Source organism: Colossoma macropomum, unplaced genomic scaffold (genome assembly GCF_904425465.1).
Source record: "Colossoma macropomum unplaced genomic scaffold, Colossoma_macropomum, whole genome shotgun sequence".
Classification (NCBI taxonomy): Eukaryota; Metazoa; Chordata; class Actinopteri; order Characiformes; family Serrasalmidae; genus Colossoma; species Colossoma macropomum.
Genome location: NW_023494792.1, coordinates 55,069,424 through 55,092,135, shown reverse-complemented (window position 1 = coordinate 55,092,135; position 22,712 = coordinate 55,069,424). Strand labels below are relative to the sequence as shown.

Sequence of the window (22,712 nt, the reverse complement as noted above, 5' to 3'; positions counted from 1 at the left end):
TGCTTTACTCTGAAACACCATGTACACTTATAGTAGCAGTGATATTACACTTGTTTTAGCCATTACCTGATCTGTGAAAACTTTCACAAACACAGTTTGGTATATTTGAGTGATTTATATAGTTCTACTCCCATTTTCATGTGTAATAATACAGTAGCTCAGCTTTGGGGGTAAACATACAGCTTTAGTGCATATAGCTTTAATTACTGATTAAGTATAAAGATAACAGCACACTCAAATGAACTTTTCTGATTTGTGAAACCCTTTTGGGGGCAAATATTGAACATTAGTGTGCATAACCTTAATAACTGATAAAGTTTAAAGATAACAGTACACTAATATTAACATTTATTTATTTATGCTTTACACAGACTTTAAGTGGAACTTTTGGAAAAAATAGTAATAAAAAATAAAAATAAAATGTTGTATGTGGCCCCCTTTACGGCTTCCTAAACTTCACACACAGTGTACATGGCAATAATTCTTGAGATAACAAATATGACTGAATATAACTGAAAAAAATGGCTTAAACTCACAGTCAGAGATGGAAACAGAGAGAGGAAAAAGGGAGGGGGGGTGTAAAATATCTTTGAATTTTTTGTAGCAAGAGTGAATGCTTACCAGCTGTGGTGAGTGTGATTGTGGAGGACAGAATAATGAGAGCCACACAGCTGTCCATCTCCCTCTGACCTGCACACAGTCCGTTCAACTCAGCAGCAGAATAAGCTTCACCTCCACTCCCCCAGAGAGACTGAAGAAACAGAGAGAGTGAGAGAGAGAGAGAGAGAGAGACAGAGAGAGAGAGATAGAGAGAGAGAGACAGAGAGAGAGAGAGAGAGAGAGACAGAGAGAGAGAGAGAGAGAGCTCCCCACAGCTGCCAATCAAACTCACTATTACCTTATTCGAAAGAGAAGAGGAAATCATCAAACATTTTCAGTGACAAATCAGAGGAGGCATTTTTTTCTTTCTCCATATTTATCAAAAGAGCGTCAGCACTGATGAACAGAACTCCATCTCCATCTCTAGAGGTGTGTGTGTAAGGAGAGATGCTCACAGCAGTGTGGTGAGAAACACACCAACATACAGGAGACTGACTTCAGAGAGAGGAAACACTCCAGTGTAATACAGCATTAATGCTGCACCTGCAGAGAGCTGATCCACACACTGATAACCAACACACACACACTGCTCTGAGTAAGAATACAGACACATATAAATGCTAGTTTAACACTTAGTAAATTTACAAATAAACTAAAATTACTTACAGATGTTATTTTACTTGCTGCTTTTTTTTTTTAAATGATTTGAATTTTTTTAATATACACTTTTTCCTTACACTGTACAGAGAATACAGTGCAATGAAATCATGAACAAAAAACACAAATACAGAACCCCATATGATTTGATAAACACAATATATGTTTATCATAATTCAATACCTTTTTTATCACAATCAATCAACTGATGTGTTACACACATAATTACAGTTCAGCTTTTACAGACATTGGTCTGATCACTGCAGTACATTTTTTTTCTCCACAAGATGGCAGCAGAGGATTAATAATCCATGAATTTAGTAATTCTGAGCTTGAAGAGGAGAAGTGTTTTTTTTTACTGTACTGACAAACTGAGGTCACTGAGGTCATATGAAATTAGGTTAAAAAAGGTCTTAAACATTTAATAACATTTCATGCTGCTTTCATTTCATCACCTTAATTAAAATATTAAGCATCTGCATCTCTGCTCAGCATCAGGTCTCTACAGTTGTAATGGCACAAAACTACTGAAACAAAGATTAATCTATGTAAGAGAGTGAACATTGTGAACAAGAAAAGGAAATTTGAAATTAATAATTGGTATCCTATTAAGAATAACAAACCAATCAACATTACTGCCCTGGAGTCTGGTTTATGGTGTAATGCAATAGAATTTCACTCTTTAAATACAATAATAAAATAATAATTATACTAATTCTTTATTTAATGTACTAAGAAAAGAAGATCACTCAAATTAACTTTAATCCTTCTAGAACTAAAATCTATCACTTGTGGTCATCTTGAAACTGAAAGCTGTGCTCGGTCATTTCTGAGCAGAGTTTAGGATTTGTTGCTGAAAATTAAGGCAGTGTGAAGAAAATAAATATTTAAATAATGTTTTACATGAGAACACTGTGAAAAGACATGAAATAATGAGTTTTACACCGTAACAATGCATTGTATGTTCAATAGAAAGCCATTTGTATTCGGCCATAAGACTCTCCAGCTAACATTTGCTGCTGTACCCTAGGGGCTGAGGCAGGTTGCAAGTGTCAAATGGCTTTATTAAGGGCAGTTCAATACTCAGGGCAGGCATCAATGGGCCAGTGCTCTCTGTTGCACTGGCAGAGCCTTGAAACCCTGCACTCTCTCACTGGTGTTCTCTGGAGCTCTGTTTGCCGGTGTGGAATCCAGCGCTGGCTTGCAGATGGAAAGACATTGGTATAGTCCCCACCTTCAAAATTCTTTGGGGAGCCTCCTCTTACAGCAGCGGGCCAAAGGCAGATTGAAAGAGGTTCACAGGTGAGACACTCAGTCTAAGGCAGGCCCTCGCAGCAACAATACCACAAAGGCCACTTCAGTGTCCCCAGATTGGAATGACTCATTAAAGTGGGCCATATAGGAGAGGCACTCAGCCATAAAGTCCCAGCATAGCACTGGCTCCCTGTGGTAGAAGCAGGGGTATGCTGGCAGTGTGGAGTTTGGCTTGTTGGTAGTCAAGGGTGTAAGGTAACTCGCTGTAGCCTTGATCAGTGAAGTCTTCTATAAAGTAGGGGCTGAGGCAGGTTGCAAGTGCGAAATGGCTTTATTAGAGGCAGTCCTGATAATCCTCAATACCCATTGTCACAGCCTCCAAAGGTCAAAACACAGGAAGGCAAAATAAGAGGCAGATCTATATTAACAAAACCAAGAAGCAAGCAAGCGTCACAAGCAAGAAAACAACACAACCAAAGGAAGAATGGCTAGAAACTCAGGTTAACAAACACAGTGACTTCACAAACAGGGAAAACAAAGAGGATGAAGAAGAAATCTTATCGACTCCAAGATCACTGGACTTCAATCACTGGATGCACTAAAGTTAGACATTTGCTTTGAATTATTCACAAAGCCCATTTCAGTCTTTGTAGTCAAAGAACATTGTAACTAACATGTTTGCAGACAGCTGATGAGCGCAGTGTTTTTAATTTTGTTTTTGGCTTTGGATGGGTAGAAAACAACATACTCTATGGGACAGAATCTCAGTTTTAAATGTCACCAGTTACATATTTTAGCAGCAACTGGAGCTTCAAGTTCGAACACTGGCACACTGATAACAAATAGCGACTATGCCTCTGAGCTGAACTGGGATGAGTGCAGGAATCTAGAGCTGCTGACTCTACACCACCCAGCTCTTCATGAGGCAGGTAGGTCTCTCCCATTACAAGCAGGTAGCACAGCAGCAGCAGGAGATGCAGCCATGCTTCATTTCATTTCATTGTGTTTGTGTTCAGTGTAAACACATGTCTTATGAGGATAAATTCATATTTTTCATAAACATAACATGTTCATAGCCACAGTCATGAAAATATTTCAAATGGACCTGAAACAAATATTAAACTATTTAATTGAATTCAGTCTTACAGCTATAAATGTGATTTTGATGAAAATGTCCAAATGTCCAAGTTTCACGCACATGTTATTGTCTTCTGAGCTGCTCAGTCAGTAAAGCTCCTACAGGTGCTGGGCTGAGTTCTAGTCTTGAGAACTATTTTGTGGTTTGGACGTGTAATCATTTATAGGGCCGTCTGTAACTGGAACACATTCTGAACATGTCAGTTTTTCCAAAGTAGAGACTTGATGCCAACGTCCGGTAACATAACTTAAGTACCTCATACTGTAAAAGTTGTATAGATAGGGTACCCTTTTACAGGATCTCAGGTGCTCCTCTGATGTTATGTTCAAACAGTTAGGAATGAAAAATTCAGTGAATGACAGGTGTTGGAATAATAACTTCTAGATTGTAAATCCAGTTGGATGCGCACCTCTAATTAAGACTTGCCTGAAAAAGAAAAAAAGGATCTGCAGCCACACAGGATGTTCTTTCAAACATTGAACTCAACATTGTTGCGAATGTTTGTTAGGACAGGCTACTATGGGGGTCATTGATGACAGTGGGAACAGTGAAGCCAGTGATGGTGAAAACGGAGACAGCAGAGTGATTTGTAGCAGTCACGAGAGCAGATCCAGCTTCCCCAGCAGCAGCAGAGACATCAGCTACAGCAGCAGTGCTGAGCTCCTACAGTCATTGCCCTGATATTTTCAGTGTATATTCATATATTCCATTCAGTGTTATGTTCTCGTTATGTTCACAGAGCTCTACCACTCTGCAGAGACTGGCTGATGAGTTGTTCTGTTGTTTCAAGCCTCTGGGGCGCTACACGACTTTAAGTCTCCTTTACTAGCCTGGGCACCCAGTAATTATTCATTAATAAAGAGCTTCTGGGTTTATCATAGAAAATTGGTTCAGTCTGTTTTGACCTGAAGTAGAACAGGTGTTATTATGTCACCAGGCAAGGTGTAACAAATTATAACTTTACTATATTCGCTAAACCTTAACAGTCTTTGAAAATCATTCAGTATGGTTTCTTTAGTGTTTAGTCAGATAACACAGTATTTCTGTTTATTTTATTAAAAAGTGAGTGATGTAACTTAAGGTTATTTAAGTGTATATACCATAAGTTCCAAATAAAGCAGAACACTACCGATGATGTTCAGGAACTAAGTTAGTTAAAAGAGCAGCAAACGATTTTCTTCTTTGCCTTATGAAGCAACGGATCTTGGAATTTTATACCAATACGTCAGCGTGGGTGATATGGAGTGGCTGTACTGCCCTCCAGTGTTGTGGAGAGACAATCACCCTCTCTTGCAAACGTTACTCTTGTCTCTTTAAGCTACTGAGCTGAGGATAAAGACGTTATCTGTTATAACCTTCTCGTTATATCGTTCTTGTTTCAACTCTGTCTTTCATGAGGGCTTTTCAGCTGGAAAACGCGACGCCAGTATTCACCCTGGTTCTGGTCTTCCCTCTTTTTTTTCAACAGCCTAACGCCATTTACTGCTAACTTTCCCGCTGTTTTATGCATGTAAAGAGAGATAATTTTCCATGCCAATATTTTTCCATTCAGTATTCAGCAACACGCAACACACCTGACAGGTACTGTACTTGTATTAACTATGAGAAAGTGATTAGCATAACCTTAGCAGCTTGGAGCATGCAAATCTTTTTCTTCTACAGCGAGTTTGCGCACCTGCTGTCACATGATCTAAACATGACGTGACCCATGTGTGGACCGCCCCGTTATGATAAAATAGTTCATACAAGCTTATGAAGTAATTTAAGTCTTAGTGTCAGATGTATTTATGTTATGAAGAAAAGAAACTTTTATACAGAGCATTTTGCTTTTGTGGTCATCACTCATGGCTCCTTGATGTGAAAATTATTTTGTAATAAAAATCCACAGTGCAAAATAGTGATTTGCTGATTTATCTGATTTATTTAGGGGAAAAAATGACATAAGAAAATGAAGGCAACATGTATCAAAACTTTAAAACCTCAGAAAAACTCTGTGTATGAGCACATACAGAAGAGCACAGAATTATCTCAGATCACAGTAATAGATTCCACACAGTCCACATGTAGATTATAAGAAACTCAAGATACAGAATTTAACATCAGTCATTACTATTCCTGTGGGGAAATAATCTCAAATTATCAGTATAATAATCATACAATCATTATGACCTTGCAGATAACAAAAGAAAAGGCCCTGCATCCTTTTATTACAATATATGCAGAAAAAGTGCAACTGGAAAAAAGCAAAAATTGATTTAAAGTATTTTTGAAGTTTGACTTTATGTAAAAATTGTTTTTATTCATTTAAACCAAAATTTAATTTACATTGTTTCATTTAAAATATTATTTTCTAAGTATTAAAATAAGTATTTTTATAAATATAGTATTTGATTGTTTAAATATTTTTTGCCTTGCATTGTTTTATTCACAGCATTTATTTTAGTTGAAAAAACCCAGTTAAACGGCTTGTTACCATTTTTACAGTGTAGCATGATATTAGGTGAGTAATCTATGTATTATAATGGCTCTATAAACAGTTATAAGGGGCTGCTTGATTCTGAATGTCAACACTGAAAATGGAAAGCTATCATACAAATTAGTTACGGTGAAATAGCAATTTTCTGTTTCTGACTGATGATCACTGAACATTCAATTCTGACCAGAACATTTTAATCATTTACCCTCACAAATGCTCTAGCTTTATGACCCCAGATACAAACTGTTTTAATGAAGATAAAAATCTGGATAAAGAGATCAAAATAAGATCATAATTATTTTGATGAAATCACTTAATAAGATGAGATGTGATGTAAATGTTTCTAAGATTGAAAAACCAAAGAAAGTGTTAAAAATGCGTTATTTGTAACTGTAATTTGTTTATATAAATTATGGGCTGTTTAAACCACTTTATCTCATTTATGCTCCATAAAATATTTTGATTTGTGATCTATAATAAAATCATTTCTTGTGTTTGAAGAGGTTTGAATGTAGTTTTCTGAAGAAAGACACTGGCTGTGGTCTCTCAGTCACATGATTCATCTCTGTCTTAGGCTCCTCCTCCACGTCATCATAGTCTGGAAAATAAGTACATTTATCTCAAATAACACATCACCAGTGGGGAAAACTAATATAAAAAATTGACCAATATTATCATGTTTCACCATCCCCCCCACCCAACTATTCCCACCCAACTACCCGCCCACCCAACTATCCCCCCATCCAACTATCCCCACCCAACTACCCCGACCTATCATTGAGAGAAAACACTGAGACCTACTGAGATACTGTGTTTTTACTCAAAACTGCATAATTATATGGAGGGAAAATGCATCTTCTCTTCTCTTCTTATTCACATTAATTTTAAAGTCCCAGAACAACTTCACTGCCTTTTTTTGTTTATTTTTCTTTACTCATTTGTTAAAATCACTAACTTAAGTCTAGTAACTCTTACTATTTCTTGTGTAATGCCTTAGTTACTTAAGTAAGGCTAGTTAAGATCAATTTATTTGGTTAAGTTCGACAGACTAAAGAGTCTTTTGTCTAAAAAGCTTCCAAGCATTCTTAGTGGTTTTGTTAGTTTCAGTTAATGAACACTTATAATTAGAATTTTCATTTGTTCTCTTCACATAATGATGTTATTTTATGTTGCAGCATGTTCTCATGCTAAATGTTAAGTTTGGATGCATTTTACATGTTTTTGTTATTCTCACCATGATGGTGTTTTGTGCTGAGGTTGAGGCACTGAATTCAAACAATTTGACTGAGTAAAGCGATGTTATTTGGGGTAACGTGGATGATTAACCCCTTAAAATACCTTAAAAACCCCCCAGGCTTGTTACATATTGATGCTTATGATTCAATACCTACATAGACTTTAATGCAAACTGGTTGAGTTGTTCTGAGGTTATAGAAGTGTGTAATAAAACTTTGGGCCTGTCGGTGGTCCCTGGCCATGTAAGGGGTTAAAGTTAATCTAACTCGTTCGAGAGTAAGCAGAACTCAAAAGAGTAGAGTAATGATAGCTCAACTGAAACTATTTAAAATGATTAGGCTGTTTGAATTAACCTTACATGCTGAAGAAGTGTGGATCACTGACAATTACAAAGTAACTATAATTCAAATATACAGTGATTTGAGCTTGAACCTGCAAAGTAACTTAATTTTTTCAAGGCAATAAGTTTGAGTGTTACAGATAAACAGCTATAGAGATAAGCTAGCTTGTTAACGCAGTTATGTTTGCCAGGGTAGCTTCCATTTGATAGATAATAAACTTGTTACCACATGAAGTGAATTTTTTTGGTTGAACTGTCAAACCATTTTGTTTACAATGTAGCAGCGTAAACAACAAGAGTAGCCACTCACCTTTTGCTCCTTCTATATCCTGTTCAGCAGTGATGACACCATCATAGTTCTCTTGTGTGTCCACTACACCAACATGGGAAGATTAATTACAGCAGCAAGAAACAAACCTGAGTTGTGTTAAACAGTGTTGAAGCTGGAGTTTTAAATGATTTGTCTAAATTAAGTAAAACTTACTTGTCATAATGTAGGAGTTTGGTCCAGTGGTAACAGCATCATCATAGTTATCTGTCATGTCTTCTGTCAAAATGTGGAGATAAATGTCATTAAATCAGCCTCAGAATCATCAGTGACTGTGTTCATGTTTGAGATTACAGTATTGTTACATTACAAGTCAAACCTGTTACAACAGCTGAGCTCTGATCATCATAATTGTCTGCTACGTCCTCTGCACCAAAAGACAGAGACATTTAAAGGATATGAAATCATATTTTACACAGTTTGTTGTTCGGTTGTTTCAGGCATAATCAGTGAACAATACAATGATATTAGTCAATTATAATATTAGTAAAAAAGAATAAATTAATTTTGGTTAAGACTTTATGGGCATGATAAGCATATCAATGTTTTTGTGACAAAACCTTTTTTTGAGTCATTTTGGATCATTTCTATTGCTCCATTCATCGTGACATTTAAGCACATCATAAAGCACAGCAGCATTTTCAAATTTTGTACAAAAAAAAAGAAAATATAAGGTTTCGTTCTGACAGTGACAGTCTGTTGTAGGCACTGAAACAATAACATCTATTTGATTATTTTATTCACACAGAATTAAAATCTCTACATCTCTACTTAATTTCTACTTCTTTCTAAACTAAAACCTCAAAACAGAAACACACCTGCTACACTATCAGAGATCTGTCCAGCAGTGATGACATCATCATAATTCTCTGCTGTGTCCTCTTTTGCTGATTCATCTAAATCAAATAAAAGTAGACTGACTTTACAAACAGTGCAGTCATATTTTTACATTGTGGTTTAATGTTTAAAGATAAAATCAGTTGATTAATTAATAAAGGAACTCACTTATCAGGCCACTGGTGATGACATCATCATAATATTCTGCCTTCACTCCAGTCAGGGACTTTGCTGAAAAAGGGCAAATTTTATTACTTTGAAAAATAAGATAATTGTTTGAGAGGCTGAAAACTCAATAGCAAATATCTCACTGATCCTAAGATATGTGATGATCAAATCATAACCAACATCAGATAGGAAATATTAAATAATATTTTAAAAGGTGTTAGTAAGCTAGTAAGCATTAGTTGTAAGCATTAGTCAGACTATCCAACACATTACACAAAAGGAATCTTATGCATTGCACAGTTTACTTTCACTCATTCAGGGTTAGGGTTAGAGACAAAACATCTGCCCTACACTGTCCAAACTAACAAAGAACTGTAAAAATCTCTCAGTTGAACTGAAATGACCAGTATTGATATGTCTGTCTAGGGTTTCATTCAGCAGTGATTTGCTTATGGCTTTGGTATTTATTTATTTTTGTTACATGACCACAAACTTAAATTGTCCTGACTGCCATAACCTGCAATGTGCATCTCTGTAACAGATTCATACTGCAACATTTACTATAAACTGTAAACAATCATGCAGGAGTTCATATTTAAAGTAAAAAGTTAATAAGCCCCTTTAATGTAACAATTTCAGAACCTTTAATTTCAGTAGAGTCTTTTGTGAGCTACAGTCTGTGACTCCATTAAGATTATGTGGGAAATCATTTCTTTCAGACAATTTCTGATCTAGATGTGAATCAAATCTTTAATCAGAGGAACAAACTAAATTCACTATTAAAGAGAATTTCACTCTGAAACTGCAAAGACAGCAAATGTTACTAGAAAATCACATAAAACATAACCTGGATAGAGACTGACTGTGTGTACTATGCAGAGGTGGGTGAAGTAATCTAAACACATACTGAAGTAAAAGTGTTGTTAATTTGATGAAATAATGACCCAAGTAGTATGGCTGCCAGAAAATCGGACAGGGCAGGGGGAAAGAGGGTGGGTGTTATTGGGGCATCATCTACTTCAACAAAGAGAGAAGGTGTGCAGAGGGGAGAACTAAATTTGGGAAATGAGAAGCCCGTGAAAAAGAGCCTTTGTGTGATAATTTTCAACCAGAAGAGAATAAAAGGGGTGATGCGGTGTATGTCTGTGATGACTGGATCTGAACTGAATTGTGCTCTCTGCTAACCAGCGAAAAAGCACACTAATGAGTGCAGTTAACCATAGCAACTCAGCCGGAGGACGGAGAGGCTGCTGGGACTGACGGACGCTGGACCAGTGCTGTTAAAGTGGACATGCTGATACCATCCTGGTTGGAACTAAGTGGTTTTGTGCCTTTTTCTTTGGTTTATCTCCCATTGGAAAGCGCCATTTTGATGCCCATTCTGCCGGCTGACCTGTGAGTAACCTCTGACCGAGTGTGTTTTTTTCTCTCTGAGATCCAACGCGCGCCAACAGAGGGTAGCTCCCTCCTAAACTTTGAAACTTGGGGTTTTATAATGTCTTTTTCCAAACTAAGTGCCCTGTAAAACCATTGTTTAACCCTGTGGGGAAGGCTGTTGGTTAAATTTAAGCCAAAGTCCTCTAACTATCAAAATCGATTTCTAGTTTAAGTGAAAGACTAATTAATAATTCAAATACCAGATCAAAAGGAAATTAAAATTGTGCTTCACATATATATAAATTGTCCCAGCAAATTTTCATGTATTTATGCAGTTCATGGAAGGTTATAAGTGCATATCCAACACATGTATTAGGAGGTAATGCTCGTGTAGGTGTTAAACAGAATTGCTCTAATCACTAGAATGAGTTCCATAGCGTGCAGTGTATTCTCATATCCCATTTTTGGAAACTTTGAGTGTGATTGGGTGCTATGAGAGGAAGTAGAATAATAGTAAAGTATCTGTGCATGGGAGATTTGAGTAGCTTTAAGTGACTAGCTACATTTCTGAACCTCCAGGGAGATATCACCCTAGCAAATAAGCCAGTTGCATTTCTATATTTGCAGGACCCACCCTGTACCTCCCATACTACTAGTTCAGGGTTAAACGTTAAACACCTTTAGGCCCTTGTTGTTCAGTTAAGTACCTGGTGGGGGCGCTACATAAATGTTGATTGTAAGTAATATCAGCGTAGACAGTAGAGGGTGTTCTCACGATACGATACCATCATGATATTTTGGCCACAATATGATTCTACTGATATGTTTTGATTTGTAATATGCTAATTATTTTGGAATGATGTATTGTGATTTTTCACTTTTGCAAATTATACCTCCAAAAGAAAACCTTGTGTGCTATCTAATGAAATTTACACTTTGTTTATTTAATTTTAATTAAAATACTTTAAAGAGTAATTACACCCCACTATTTTCAGCTAACTCCACCCCTGGCTCAACTTTGAAAAATGCTCAAAAATGGGAGACTGTCATCGCCGCAGAACCAAGGTACGGCTGGATCTGATCCAACTCCTCCCACGTCGTGTTTTAATTGGTCTGAACTAGATCCGACACCACCTCGCCCCGCTATACTTGCCCGTCAGATTCAAGTAAAATGTAATCAAGTGCGAGTGTGAAAGTAAGTACATAACACACATTTTCTCTCTCCGTAAATGCTTAGAGTAACTAGCTTTGTTTGGTAACTTTACTTAATTGAAATCCTGATGCTTTGTTTGTACGAACAAGCTACTAGCTATTGTCTGATGGTAGTTAAAGTTGGATAATGTTAGAAGATGAGTGTTTAGCTAACACAACTGTCTTGCTAACTAGCTAGCTAGGTTGCCTCTCGGCTAGATAACGTGAAGTTGGCTAGATTAGTTGAGCTAGAGAACTAGTATAGGTGGAGACGGCACTTATGTCTCTTAAACAGTTGAAATGTCATGTTTCTCACAGATTTTAAAACCAGAGGCTAGGCAGATCTTATATTTTGACTCCAGAAATCCCATAGCCTTTGGACACCAAAGCTACCTTGCTGTTTTCAAGTTTAACTTTCACAGAAAAAAGATCTGGATTTCCTTTTTCTTTGGTTCTGCATTCATAATTTAATATATGTTCATAATTATGCATGTCTATATCCATGTTTGGAGTTTATATTCATGTTATGCATTGCTGTTACAAAAGTTCATGTTTCAGTCAGTTCTAGGTGTAATTATGAAATTGTGAAGTAACTGTTTTGTTGTTTAAGGTTAACATTGTAACATTATTGTTATCATTGTTCAGGCATTATTTAGACTCTTACACTACTGACTGTAACATGAGTGGGGTAGTTCTGGTTTAGACCCCATCACAGTTTGTTTTTTAAAGAAGAATTGTTCTGTTATTGGTGGTATTTAACAGTTTAACTGATTTTGAAACAGGGACGTTGCAAATGTGCTCTGTCCAGGCCAGTGGACAACACTGACCTTGGGAGACTTTGAGGTAAACTTCCTAGACCTTAATTACAGCTAGATTTTTTTCCTTTTTCAATGGAAAGATAGAATCGAGTTTTTATCTTTTGTGTGTAATTAACAGAATGCTCCGCTGCAGTGGGGAAGCATAGACTGTGGCCCTTTCTTGTTGATTGTAAGTGATCGTTTTTCTCATAAAGACCCTAAGAATAAGGCAGAAGTGGACATTAATACACTTGATAATACAGGAAATACACTTGATAAAACTCTATTAATAGAATTTTGTTTATTTTGTTTTTCAGTATGCCCTCTGTTTAGTGATGGGAATGTCATTTGACTTCACACAGGTAACTGTAATGTTCTTGCTAATTTCTCTGTTAGATGTTCTCTATTAGACTGTCTCTCTTTTCAGTTAAATATTCCACTAATCTGTTTTTGTCAACTTTAAACATTAGATTGACATGCCTGACATTAGAAGATGGTGGTGCCTACAGCTGCTGGAGACATTTCCTTTAGGAAGGTATGATAGACATTCCCTTCAGTACATAATCTGAATAGTCGTTTTTGCAACATTTTTTGTAGTTCTAGTCATAATTTCTTACCATTGTCATTATTGCATCACACATTATTTTTATGTAAAGTGCCAACTGCCACCATGGAGGACGTGCCACAGTCTACTCCAACACCAGCCCACCAGAGAGTTTTTAAGTAAGTATAAAAAGCATGTTTTATATAATATGTAATGCTACCATGTAGTATTAAACATTTAGCATGATCTTGCTGTGGGTAGTGTACACATAAACTGGCCTTGTCATTGCATGTTTTTATAGACATGCACTCCAGTTCTCTCTTGACCTTTCACTGTTTTATAGATGTATTTGATATATCTTACATTTTTACCAAAGGATGCTCCAATGATGAAGAACATTATGGCTGCAATGGAATGGATAAAGACCAATAGCCATTTATTCAAGGGAAAAGTTCTTCATCCAAAAATCCTAAACATGGAGCGAGAAGATGCCTTGTTGGCCCTTGCCATCTACCATTTGTTTCAAGATGACTGTACAGATCTGGTAGAGATATGGGAACCTTTTGTCTTCACATTTGAATTAAGAGATGACATGGAAGTTTTCATGTCTGAAGTAAGAGATAAGAGAAATATTCGTGCGTCAGCTGTGATTAACCCCAACTTATAATCTTAAGTAGAAGTTGGGCTGTTGAAAGGAGCCACAAAACTTTAACGGTGTTGAGCTGATCAAAGACAGTAAGTCATAATGCTGTAGTCTTTGTGAAAATTTGTACTGTTGAACTGAATGGTTGAAGTTTGGTGGTGTTCTGCATTTCTTTTCATAGTAGATGTTTATTTTATTCTTCTTAAATGACTTCATTTGTCTGCAATTTCTGCTATAATAAAATAAATGCTTAATGATCTGTAGTAGTTTCTTTAGATAAATAAGATTAGGACAGATAAAAAATAAGAATCTAGTTCTACACATAGTGGGTAAATCCAACTACAAAGCCACAAAGTGAGTAGGGGATGAAATAGAAGATATCTGAAGACATGAAAATCCAGCCATTAGCTTTCTTACCACATACATTCATCAGTAACTGAATCTACAAGGTGGACCAAGAAGGTAGGAGTGTCTAATAAGTGGACAATGAGTGGACACAGTGTTTAAAAACTCCAGCAGCACTGCTGTGTCTGATCCACACAGACCAGCGCAACACACATTAACACACCACCACCACGTCAGCGTCACTGCAGTGCTGAGAATGATCTACCACCCAAATAGTACCTGCTCTGTGGGTGTCCTGACCACTGAAGAACAGGGTAACAATGTAGAGACACAGATGGACTACAGTCTGTAATTGTAGAACTACAAAGTGCACCTATATGGTCAGTGGAGTTGATAAAATAGACAATGAGTGTAGATACAAGGTAGTCATTCTAAAGATTTTTTTATTATGAAATTCCAGGATTTAGTTGATAAAACACAGTTATGTGGGTTATTTTGACCTGTCATATGTGCGTTCTAGTGTTTAAAAACGTTCAGCGTTTTCAACTAGAACTGTGTTGTGGCATTCAGGACGGAGCAACATCGAGAAAAAAAACAAAAACACCAGCGGGTTTCCCAAAGAGAAATACGCGACAGGGTAGACCAATGAAATAATTCGTAGGCGGAAAACGTAAGCGAGACATACTAGCTTAAAGACCAATAGAAATGATTTTAGACCAATGAAAAGAAGACGTGGGCGTAGTTGGATCGGATCCGGCTCCACCCCTTTGGACTTGTGGTTCTGCAGTGAGTAATAGTTGAAAAATGGGAGGGGCACGCTGGGAGGGGCAGTGCAGTGATGTTCGGGTTTGGAGGTGGGGCTGTGAGGGAAACTGGGTGGGCTGGGCTGATGTGTTTTTAGAGCTAACGGAAAATATGGAGAGAGACTGAATCAAATGGCACTTTTCCAACTGAGAAGTCTTACAAGGTCAACAATTTTTCTTTACTACCATCCCCATCTTCGATGAGGGAAGGAGTTTCTGATCAGGCAATGCGTCCTGAGCCTTAACAGTATGAGCCACTGACTCAAGCCGCCGAAGAGTTAACGTAGTGCCAGAAAATGACTAGCAGCAAGTGGCAGAGGCGTCCGAACAGTAGAACATTCCCTAAAACCGTGACAGCTAGCTTCTAATTATCTGTTCAACAGGTCCATATTCGATATATCCTGAGTCCTGATTTCTTAGGTGCACTGAAACCCGAATGAATAAAGTGGATTTTTTTGAACAGTTTCATTCAGTTTGACATCAACGTCACAGAATGCATGATCGGTCAGCCAGGGTTTGCTGCAGTGGCTCTAAATCCTTATGTTCTGTGAGCTGTTCATAGCACTTACCCGTGTTACATCCGATTCAGTTCCCACTCAAATTCATATTACTCTTCATAAATCTAAGGAACACTGGAACTACAGAAAGCGAGAAAAAAAGTTTGAGAAATGCTATGCGATGGCCATTTAACGTTAATCTTTCCTGGACTGTTTCGTTTTCTGTAGTTCCAGTGTTGCTTGCCGTTGATTTCTGATGTTCAGTGAATGCGCATGCCCGACAGTTTGAGGTGAGAAGGGAAACGTGAATCAGATGCAACACCGTCAGCTTTATTGAGACTCGCAAGAATCCTCACTTAATCGGTCCAACATATTAATTCTAAACTAAGCTCAGATTCAATAAGTTATTTACAGTTGGTACAGACAGCTGACATATCGCTGTCTTGTGAGGTGGTGCTGGGGGGTGTTTAGCTCAGTGCGTGAGTGTGGTTATCTCCTCGGTCAAGGATCCTATGCTTTCATATTTATGAGTGCGGGACGAGTGGGGGAGGCAGTAACTTTGTTTGACTGATTTGCATACTGTGACGTTTCATGGTACTTTAGTATCAAGACATGTCATCTGCGCCTATAGCAGAGTTGAACCAGAGAGGCGCTGCAGAGGCGGAACTGACCACGATAAAAATGATATTTTTACAGTTTGGAAAGATATGTTCACATTTTAAGCAAGGCTGGTATATTTTATTATTACAGAGCAGTGCATTTCAGCTGTTAATGAAAAAAAGGTCTTAGGGTGTAGTTACTCTTTAAAGGGGCATTCTGGTATAAAACTATAATTTAATGTAAGTTTGATGTTAATATTATTTTTCATGTTTGTAATATTCTGCAGAGCAGTACTGCATTTCTCTGCCCCATCAGTCTGACAAATTTCATGATTTTGCATAATTTTTGTGGTTTCATCCATCACTACAATACCCAACATTCATTATGTAAATGCATCATACAACTTTTGGAGACCCTCACAGTGACAAAGAAATCCACTGATGTACCACTGATGTAAAAGCTAATAAAGGCAGACGTGATATTCAGTGTCATATCAGTACTGTTATCTCTCTGGCTTTCTTCTGCACTAGTCAGCTTGTGATGAGAAAACACATTTCAAACAGCTTATTCCCAAAAAAAAAACCCAAAAGCAGCTGCAGTTCTTTAAAAAAAACTCCTCCAGGCAGGTTTTCTTGTCTTTTTAAATGAAAAATCTCTCTCTATGCCAGAGTGGCTCTTTAAGACAAGACACACTCAGTGTTACTTACAACATTAATTATATTAGTGCAAAGAAGAAAAAGCACACTCTGTTCCCTTTTATACACTCCATTCTATTTTCGATGTACATACTTTTTACATTCATTCAAGTATACTTCTGTCTTCCAACTGCCACTTTTAACTGAGTAAGATTTTGACACGGTATACATATTTTAAGTTCTTTTTCTTTGTATTTTTTCCACCCTTCACCATGCATCATGCAAAAATATTAGTTCAACAATGGATAATAAAAGAGTGACCTAATGCGAAGGTGGACCCTAAATAAAAGGTCCACCTTCACATTATTTTTAAACCCATAACATCTTGATTTTAAAGTGTATTAATAGTTTCATGCCAGCGTTACAGAGAGTGAATTTACTGTAAACATTCTGTACCTAAAAACTTAACGAATTCTCTAATGTCTATGTGGTGATTATAATATTTCTCAGCTGAATGGAGTTTAAAACACAAATGTTCTGGTCCTCTTACCTGAGAGAAGCTCCACATCCACATTCTCATATCCTGAATGCTGTTCTTCAGAGAGGATACTTCCTGTTAGAGGAGAGCAGAAACACGTTCAGAATGCAGAACCACCCACAATCCTCTGAGTGCTGTGGATCATTGTGAACTGGATTGGTTACAGAAAATAATATCAGTGCAGACAGTAGAGGGCGCTCTCAGATACAACAAAACTCACTTGTTCACTCACTTATTCGGTCACAGCTCAGTCACTTATTTGGCCACTCTCACTCATTCAGAAACTCAATCACACACTTCATGTTCACTCACTCACTTACTCAATTCACTTGGCTACTTGGTCACTCCCCTCATTTAGTCACTCATTTACTCAATCACTCACTCTCCTCACTTAGTCGGCCATTTGATCACTCAGGTGGTCACTTACTCAGACACTCATTCACTCTCTTGGTCACTAACTCACTCAGTCACTAATTCATTTACTCACTTGATCACTCATTCACTCAATCTCTTGGTCACTCTGACACTCAGTCACTTACTTTGTCATCCAATCAGCTATTAACTCATTCACTCACTCAGTAATTCATTTAATCACTAGATCACTCAATTGGTTACTCAGTCAGACACACAGTGTACACTCACTCATGTAGTCACAAACTCAGTCACTCAGTGGGTCATTCAGTCACTCAGTCAATCATATAGTCACTTACTCACTTGGTCACTTACTTGGTTACTTTGTCACTGACTTGGTTACTCAATCACTTATTCAGGCCCTCACTTAGTCACTTACTCATCATAATAGGTCAGTCAGTCAGCCATTCTTTCACTCCGTCACTTCATCACTCACTATGTCAATTGATCACTCACACAATCACGTACTCACACACTCCCTAACTTTGTCATTCATTTGGACACTTGGTCACTCACTTGACCACTCAGTCACTAACTCACTCAGAAACGTATTCACTAACTCAATCATTTACTCTTGGCTACTGAGTAGGTCAAATACTCATTCACTAGATCACTTCACTATAATCAGTTACTCACTTTGACACTAGGTCACTCAATTACTCATTCACCTCAATTAGTCACTACACTCAGTCACTCATTCACTTTAATTTGATCACTTACTCAGTTACTTGGACACTCAGTTACTTACTTTTGCACTCAGTCAGCTACTAACTGACTCTGTCATTCATTCAGTGACTAGATCACTCAATCTGTCATTCAATAGGTCATCTTGGCCACTAACTAGATCACTTACTTTGTTACTCAGTCATTCTAACATGATCACTAACTTGTGGACTCACCCCAATCACTTAGTTACTCTGACACTTACTCACTTGGTGATTCACTCAGTCACTCCATCTCACACACACACACACACACACAAACATTACCCCCTGCTCTCTCCTTTCCCTCTTCCTCTCTCTCTCTACTTTCCCCCTCTATCTCTATCGCCCTTCCTCTCCCCCTCACTCTCTCTCTGTGTGGTTTCTCTGTATGTACAAAAATGGAAGTTTTACAGGAATTACTCAGTTTAACTTCAGTTGCTTAATAGATGCTTATCAGCAGAATTAACACACTACACTACATGTAGATCTACTGTAACTGCATATTACATCTAATATACACTAAACTCTCATTTAACTGATTTACTTTCATTAATACACTGAGAAATTTATATTAAAGACACAATTCATTTGAGAATATTAAATATTGCTTTATTGACTGGGCAAGACAGCATGCATTGCAGTATAATTTATAATCTCAAATGTAAGTATATTTGAATTGAATACAATAGTCCTCATGTAAAACATGCCATATATCACTCACCTCTTCGAGTTGAGTCATTTCTTTTAGTGATGTATCTGCGGTCGATCTCCTCATAGACTGCCTCAGTCAGAGCCTTACGCCTCCTCTTAGAGAGCACTATGAGGGAGACATGAAACCAGTTCAGTGGAAGAGAAGACTGATGATGGATAGAAGGACTAATGATGTTTAGAGAATGTACAGAAAGTGGATTGTAGATGATCTCTGAATCTCTCTACCTCTCCTGAGCACTCTGTTCTGGTAAAACAGCACAACCAGAAGCACTAAGGCCAGGAAAAGCAATGCTCCCAGAACCAGGAGAGACACTGGATAGATGGATGGAACAGCAGTTGGAAGAGTTTGTGGAGGAGTAATTGTTTTCTTTTCTGTCTGAACAACTGCAAATAAAAACACAGAATATAAACTCTGTAGATCACTGAACAGTCTATTCAGAAACAATTAGAAAAATGACCAAAGAGACAAAATAGTACCTGGAGTAGTGGAGGTGGTAACTGTTGTTATGGGTGTATTAGTAGAAGATACAGATGTGTCTGTAAGTACAGAAATACACACAATAAAAAAAAAAGTCACATTTACTAGAAATTCCATATCAGACTTTGTACAATGTAAGGACTGCATATGACAGACATTATATAACACTAAGAAAGGTGCATCAGTGCAGTCTTTCACAGCAGCCTTGTATATGTTTTAATACACAGGTAAAATTGTTTTGATTGGTATCATAAACTTCAAAATCCAGCAGGCTCCTCTGACCTTCACAGGTGACTCCAGCGTCTTGACTGTGGGAGCAGTCAGTGTGGTTCTTCAGGGAATGAGGACAGTCCCACAGGTGAATCTCATTCCCTCTACACTTCACTCTGTTCAGCCAGATAGGCCCTTCACCAGCACCAAAGACAGCACTCGCATCAGCACTCAGCGCCGGCCCACAACCCAGCTGCCTGCACACAACCTGAGCATCCCTGATGTCCCACAGATCATCACAAACGGACCCCCATTCAGCGTTGTGATACACCTCCAGCCTCCCAAAGCAGCTTCCATACCCTCCCCTCAGCCTGAGAGGCAGGTGATCTACATCACACACATCACACATGAGGAGATACATAATTTTATTTGCCAGAGTTTTAAATTTGTGCTCAAATAGTTCACGTGTGGTTAAAGATGCACATTCTCAGATTTTAATAAATCATGTTTTATGCATTTAAAATTTTACTTGAAACATAGTGCCCCCCACCTAACTCTTCCTTGGCCTACCAGTCTCTTTATGGTTTCTTAGCATACCAGTTCTCTCTCTTCTTGATCTCGGGCCTTCCTGTTGACAACCAGCTAAAGCTAAAGACTCCAAAGGTGACCAAAAGCCTAGAATCAAGACTAGATGCAGAAAACTCTCTTATGTCTGTATTAATGAAGCAGTTAATCACAAACACCTGTGAAGCCCTATGTCTTAAATATTATGGTGGGCACTGTACCCCCACTAAAGTGAAGTTTTTTGTATTACGTTGCAATTCTGATTCTGATTTTTTACAATTTAAAAACTGAATATGACGAGCTAACATTAGATAACATTAACAAAAATGATTAAAATCACCTTACAGATAAATAACATGATGAAATTAGTGTGTTTTATGTTGTGTATTGTATTTTCATACTAATCAGAAGCTACAAAATCCTCCCGTCAGCCTGAGAGGCAGATGATCTGAATTAGACACATCACACATGAGGTTACTGAGATGAATCAATTGAATCATTGAACTAAACAATCTAAGCTATGTAGTGGAACTCAGAGTAAAGTAAAACATACTGACTCCAAAGCCTTAAATAATCGTGCAAAAACGATAATTCCTCACTTTTGAATAATGCTCTAGTTAATCAAACATTTACTAAATCTGTTAGTAAGTGTACTTACTTGAACATTGTCTGTGATGGGATGATAAGCACTTCAAATGGCTTTGTAACACACGATGACTTTCCTCTTCTTCTAGTATGAAAAAGTAATTAATTAATCACTGGGCTATTATACATGAAACTGCTTATGTATAGGGGAAAGTCCTCAATAAACCCATCTAAATCTAAGCCTTTCATGTGGATTTTTTTAGTTTTTAGTTATATACCTAAAATATATCTTTTAACATAATCAGACAGATTTTGAATGGTCTATTTTTAAAAATAATAAAATAACGAAGAGAAAAAGTCTAGACAGCCCTTATGGGACCGTTAAACCTTTTTCTGGGAAAACAAATAATACCAATAATTAAAATACATATAACCAACAGAAACACTCTTTTAAGAAGTGAATTTTGTAAGAAGAAATTTTGACTACAACTATGTGGACTATGTGGATATTATTTATGCAACCATGCAGCTAGTGAATCTCCTTATAAGTTTAATGATTGTTCAATTTTACTCAATGTCTTTTTTCATGTACATTAGGCATATAGCGTATTGAGTACTGCAGAGAAAAGCAGATCCAACATGAAAACAATGTAAAAAATACTCTTCTTTTTGAAAATTGTAATGATAACTCTGCAAATGGTATTTTATTTACAGCACAAATGGATGTAGGCCTACATCATTTTTATTACACCTAAAAAGTGTAATAAATTACAGACATGATAATTCTACTTCAGGACAAAAAAAGATTAATTTTAATCTTGAGTGGAAGTCTAACGTCTATGAGAAACACACCCTCTGTTTCTTCTAGACAATAGACTTCCATTCAAAATCTACTGACAAATAGAAATTAGTTATTGGGCATATTGGGGCCCAGAGCGTCAAGTAGGCATTTAAGCATTTTTTGTATTTACACAGACATCATTAATCAATATACTTAGAAATATTGTTGATTACCTACATTAAAAACAACATAATACAAATTTGCATTTACAAATTCAGTAATTAACCTTTTTATGTCGAAGTTGAATGAGCATGTCTGTAAGGTTTGGCCATGACAGCACTCTTTAAGGCCATCTATATAATTAGTAATATTAAAGACTTAAACAGTGATGGTGTGTATATAAAGATTCAATATATGTAGAACTGGAATGCTTGGTAAAGCAAAATGTTTTTTTCAGCATTAAGTAAAAGCCTAAACTGTCCCAATTACCATCGCTATTTGACTTCTGACTTTAGCTGCTGTATCAGAAGCTGTCTTTTAAAATGGGAAGCAACAGGTAAATCAGCATCATTGTCATATAGATAATTTGTTTATTCAAAACAGTCTATATTTAAATAAAGATAATTACATATCTTTTTACATACATAAATATTATTAACATTTACATTGTTTGTGACACAGGACCACAAAACAAAGACTTTGAAAGCAAAGTCTTCATAAAGGACATAAATATCTAAAACTAAAATAATGATAACATAAAACTCACAGTAATAGACACAGAAGACATGTGTTAAGTGAATGAGATTCCCAGTATTTTAACTACTCCAATTTTTACATTATTTCACAACAAGAGTGCTAGTCGGTTTACACGGTTTTTCTTCTATTTTCCTTGAGCATTTAGCACTGTAAGCTCTGTAGCCATTTTATCCTGTTTTCACATTCCTCAGCTGATGTAATGTAGGCCCAAAGAGAAAACAACAGAAACATTTTACACCCTCCACTCATATTAATACACAAACCCACTACAAGCTGCCTACCTGAGCAGGTGATGTGAGCCACCTCGTTGTGCTTATCACAGTTGTTCTGTCTCCAGGGTGAAGATGGACAGTGCCACAGAGTGGAGTCATGTCTCCTACATTTCAGATCATCCAGCCAGTTAGGAGCTGATTCCACTCTCGCTCCTGCAGGACTCTCACTGCCAGTTCTTCCACAGTTCAGCTCTCGACAGATCAAATTTACTGTTTCTTGATCCATCTCATTTACA

General features: G+C 37.2%; 1 protein-coding gene across 1 annotated transcript; it reads right to left on the bottom strand.

Moving 5' to 3' along the window:
• Positions 1 to 6,607: 6,607 nt before the first annotated feature.
• LOC118811234 (antigen WC1.1-like) lies at positions 6,608 to 22,702 on the bottom strand. Its single transcript, XM_036575393.1, has 13 exons — positions 22,486 to 22,702; positions 20,741 to 20,812; positions 19,591 to 19,905; positions 19,308 to 19,367; positions 19,056 to 19,214; positions 18,841 to 18,936; positions 17,017 to 17,079; positions 9,035 to 9,097; positions 8,848 to 8,925; positions 8,349 to 8,396; positions 8,186 to 8,248; positions 8,012 to 8,074; positions 6,608 to 6,723 (listed from the first exon to the last, which is right to left on the bottom strand). Exons 1-13 carry the CDS (start codon positions 22,700 to 22,702, stop codon positions 6,608 to 6,610), a joined length of 1,413 nt encoding a protein of 470 aa, XP_036431286.1.
• Positions 22,703 to 22,712: the final 10 nt, after the last annotated feature.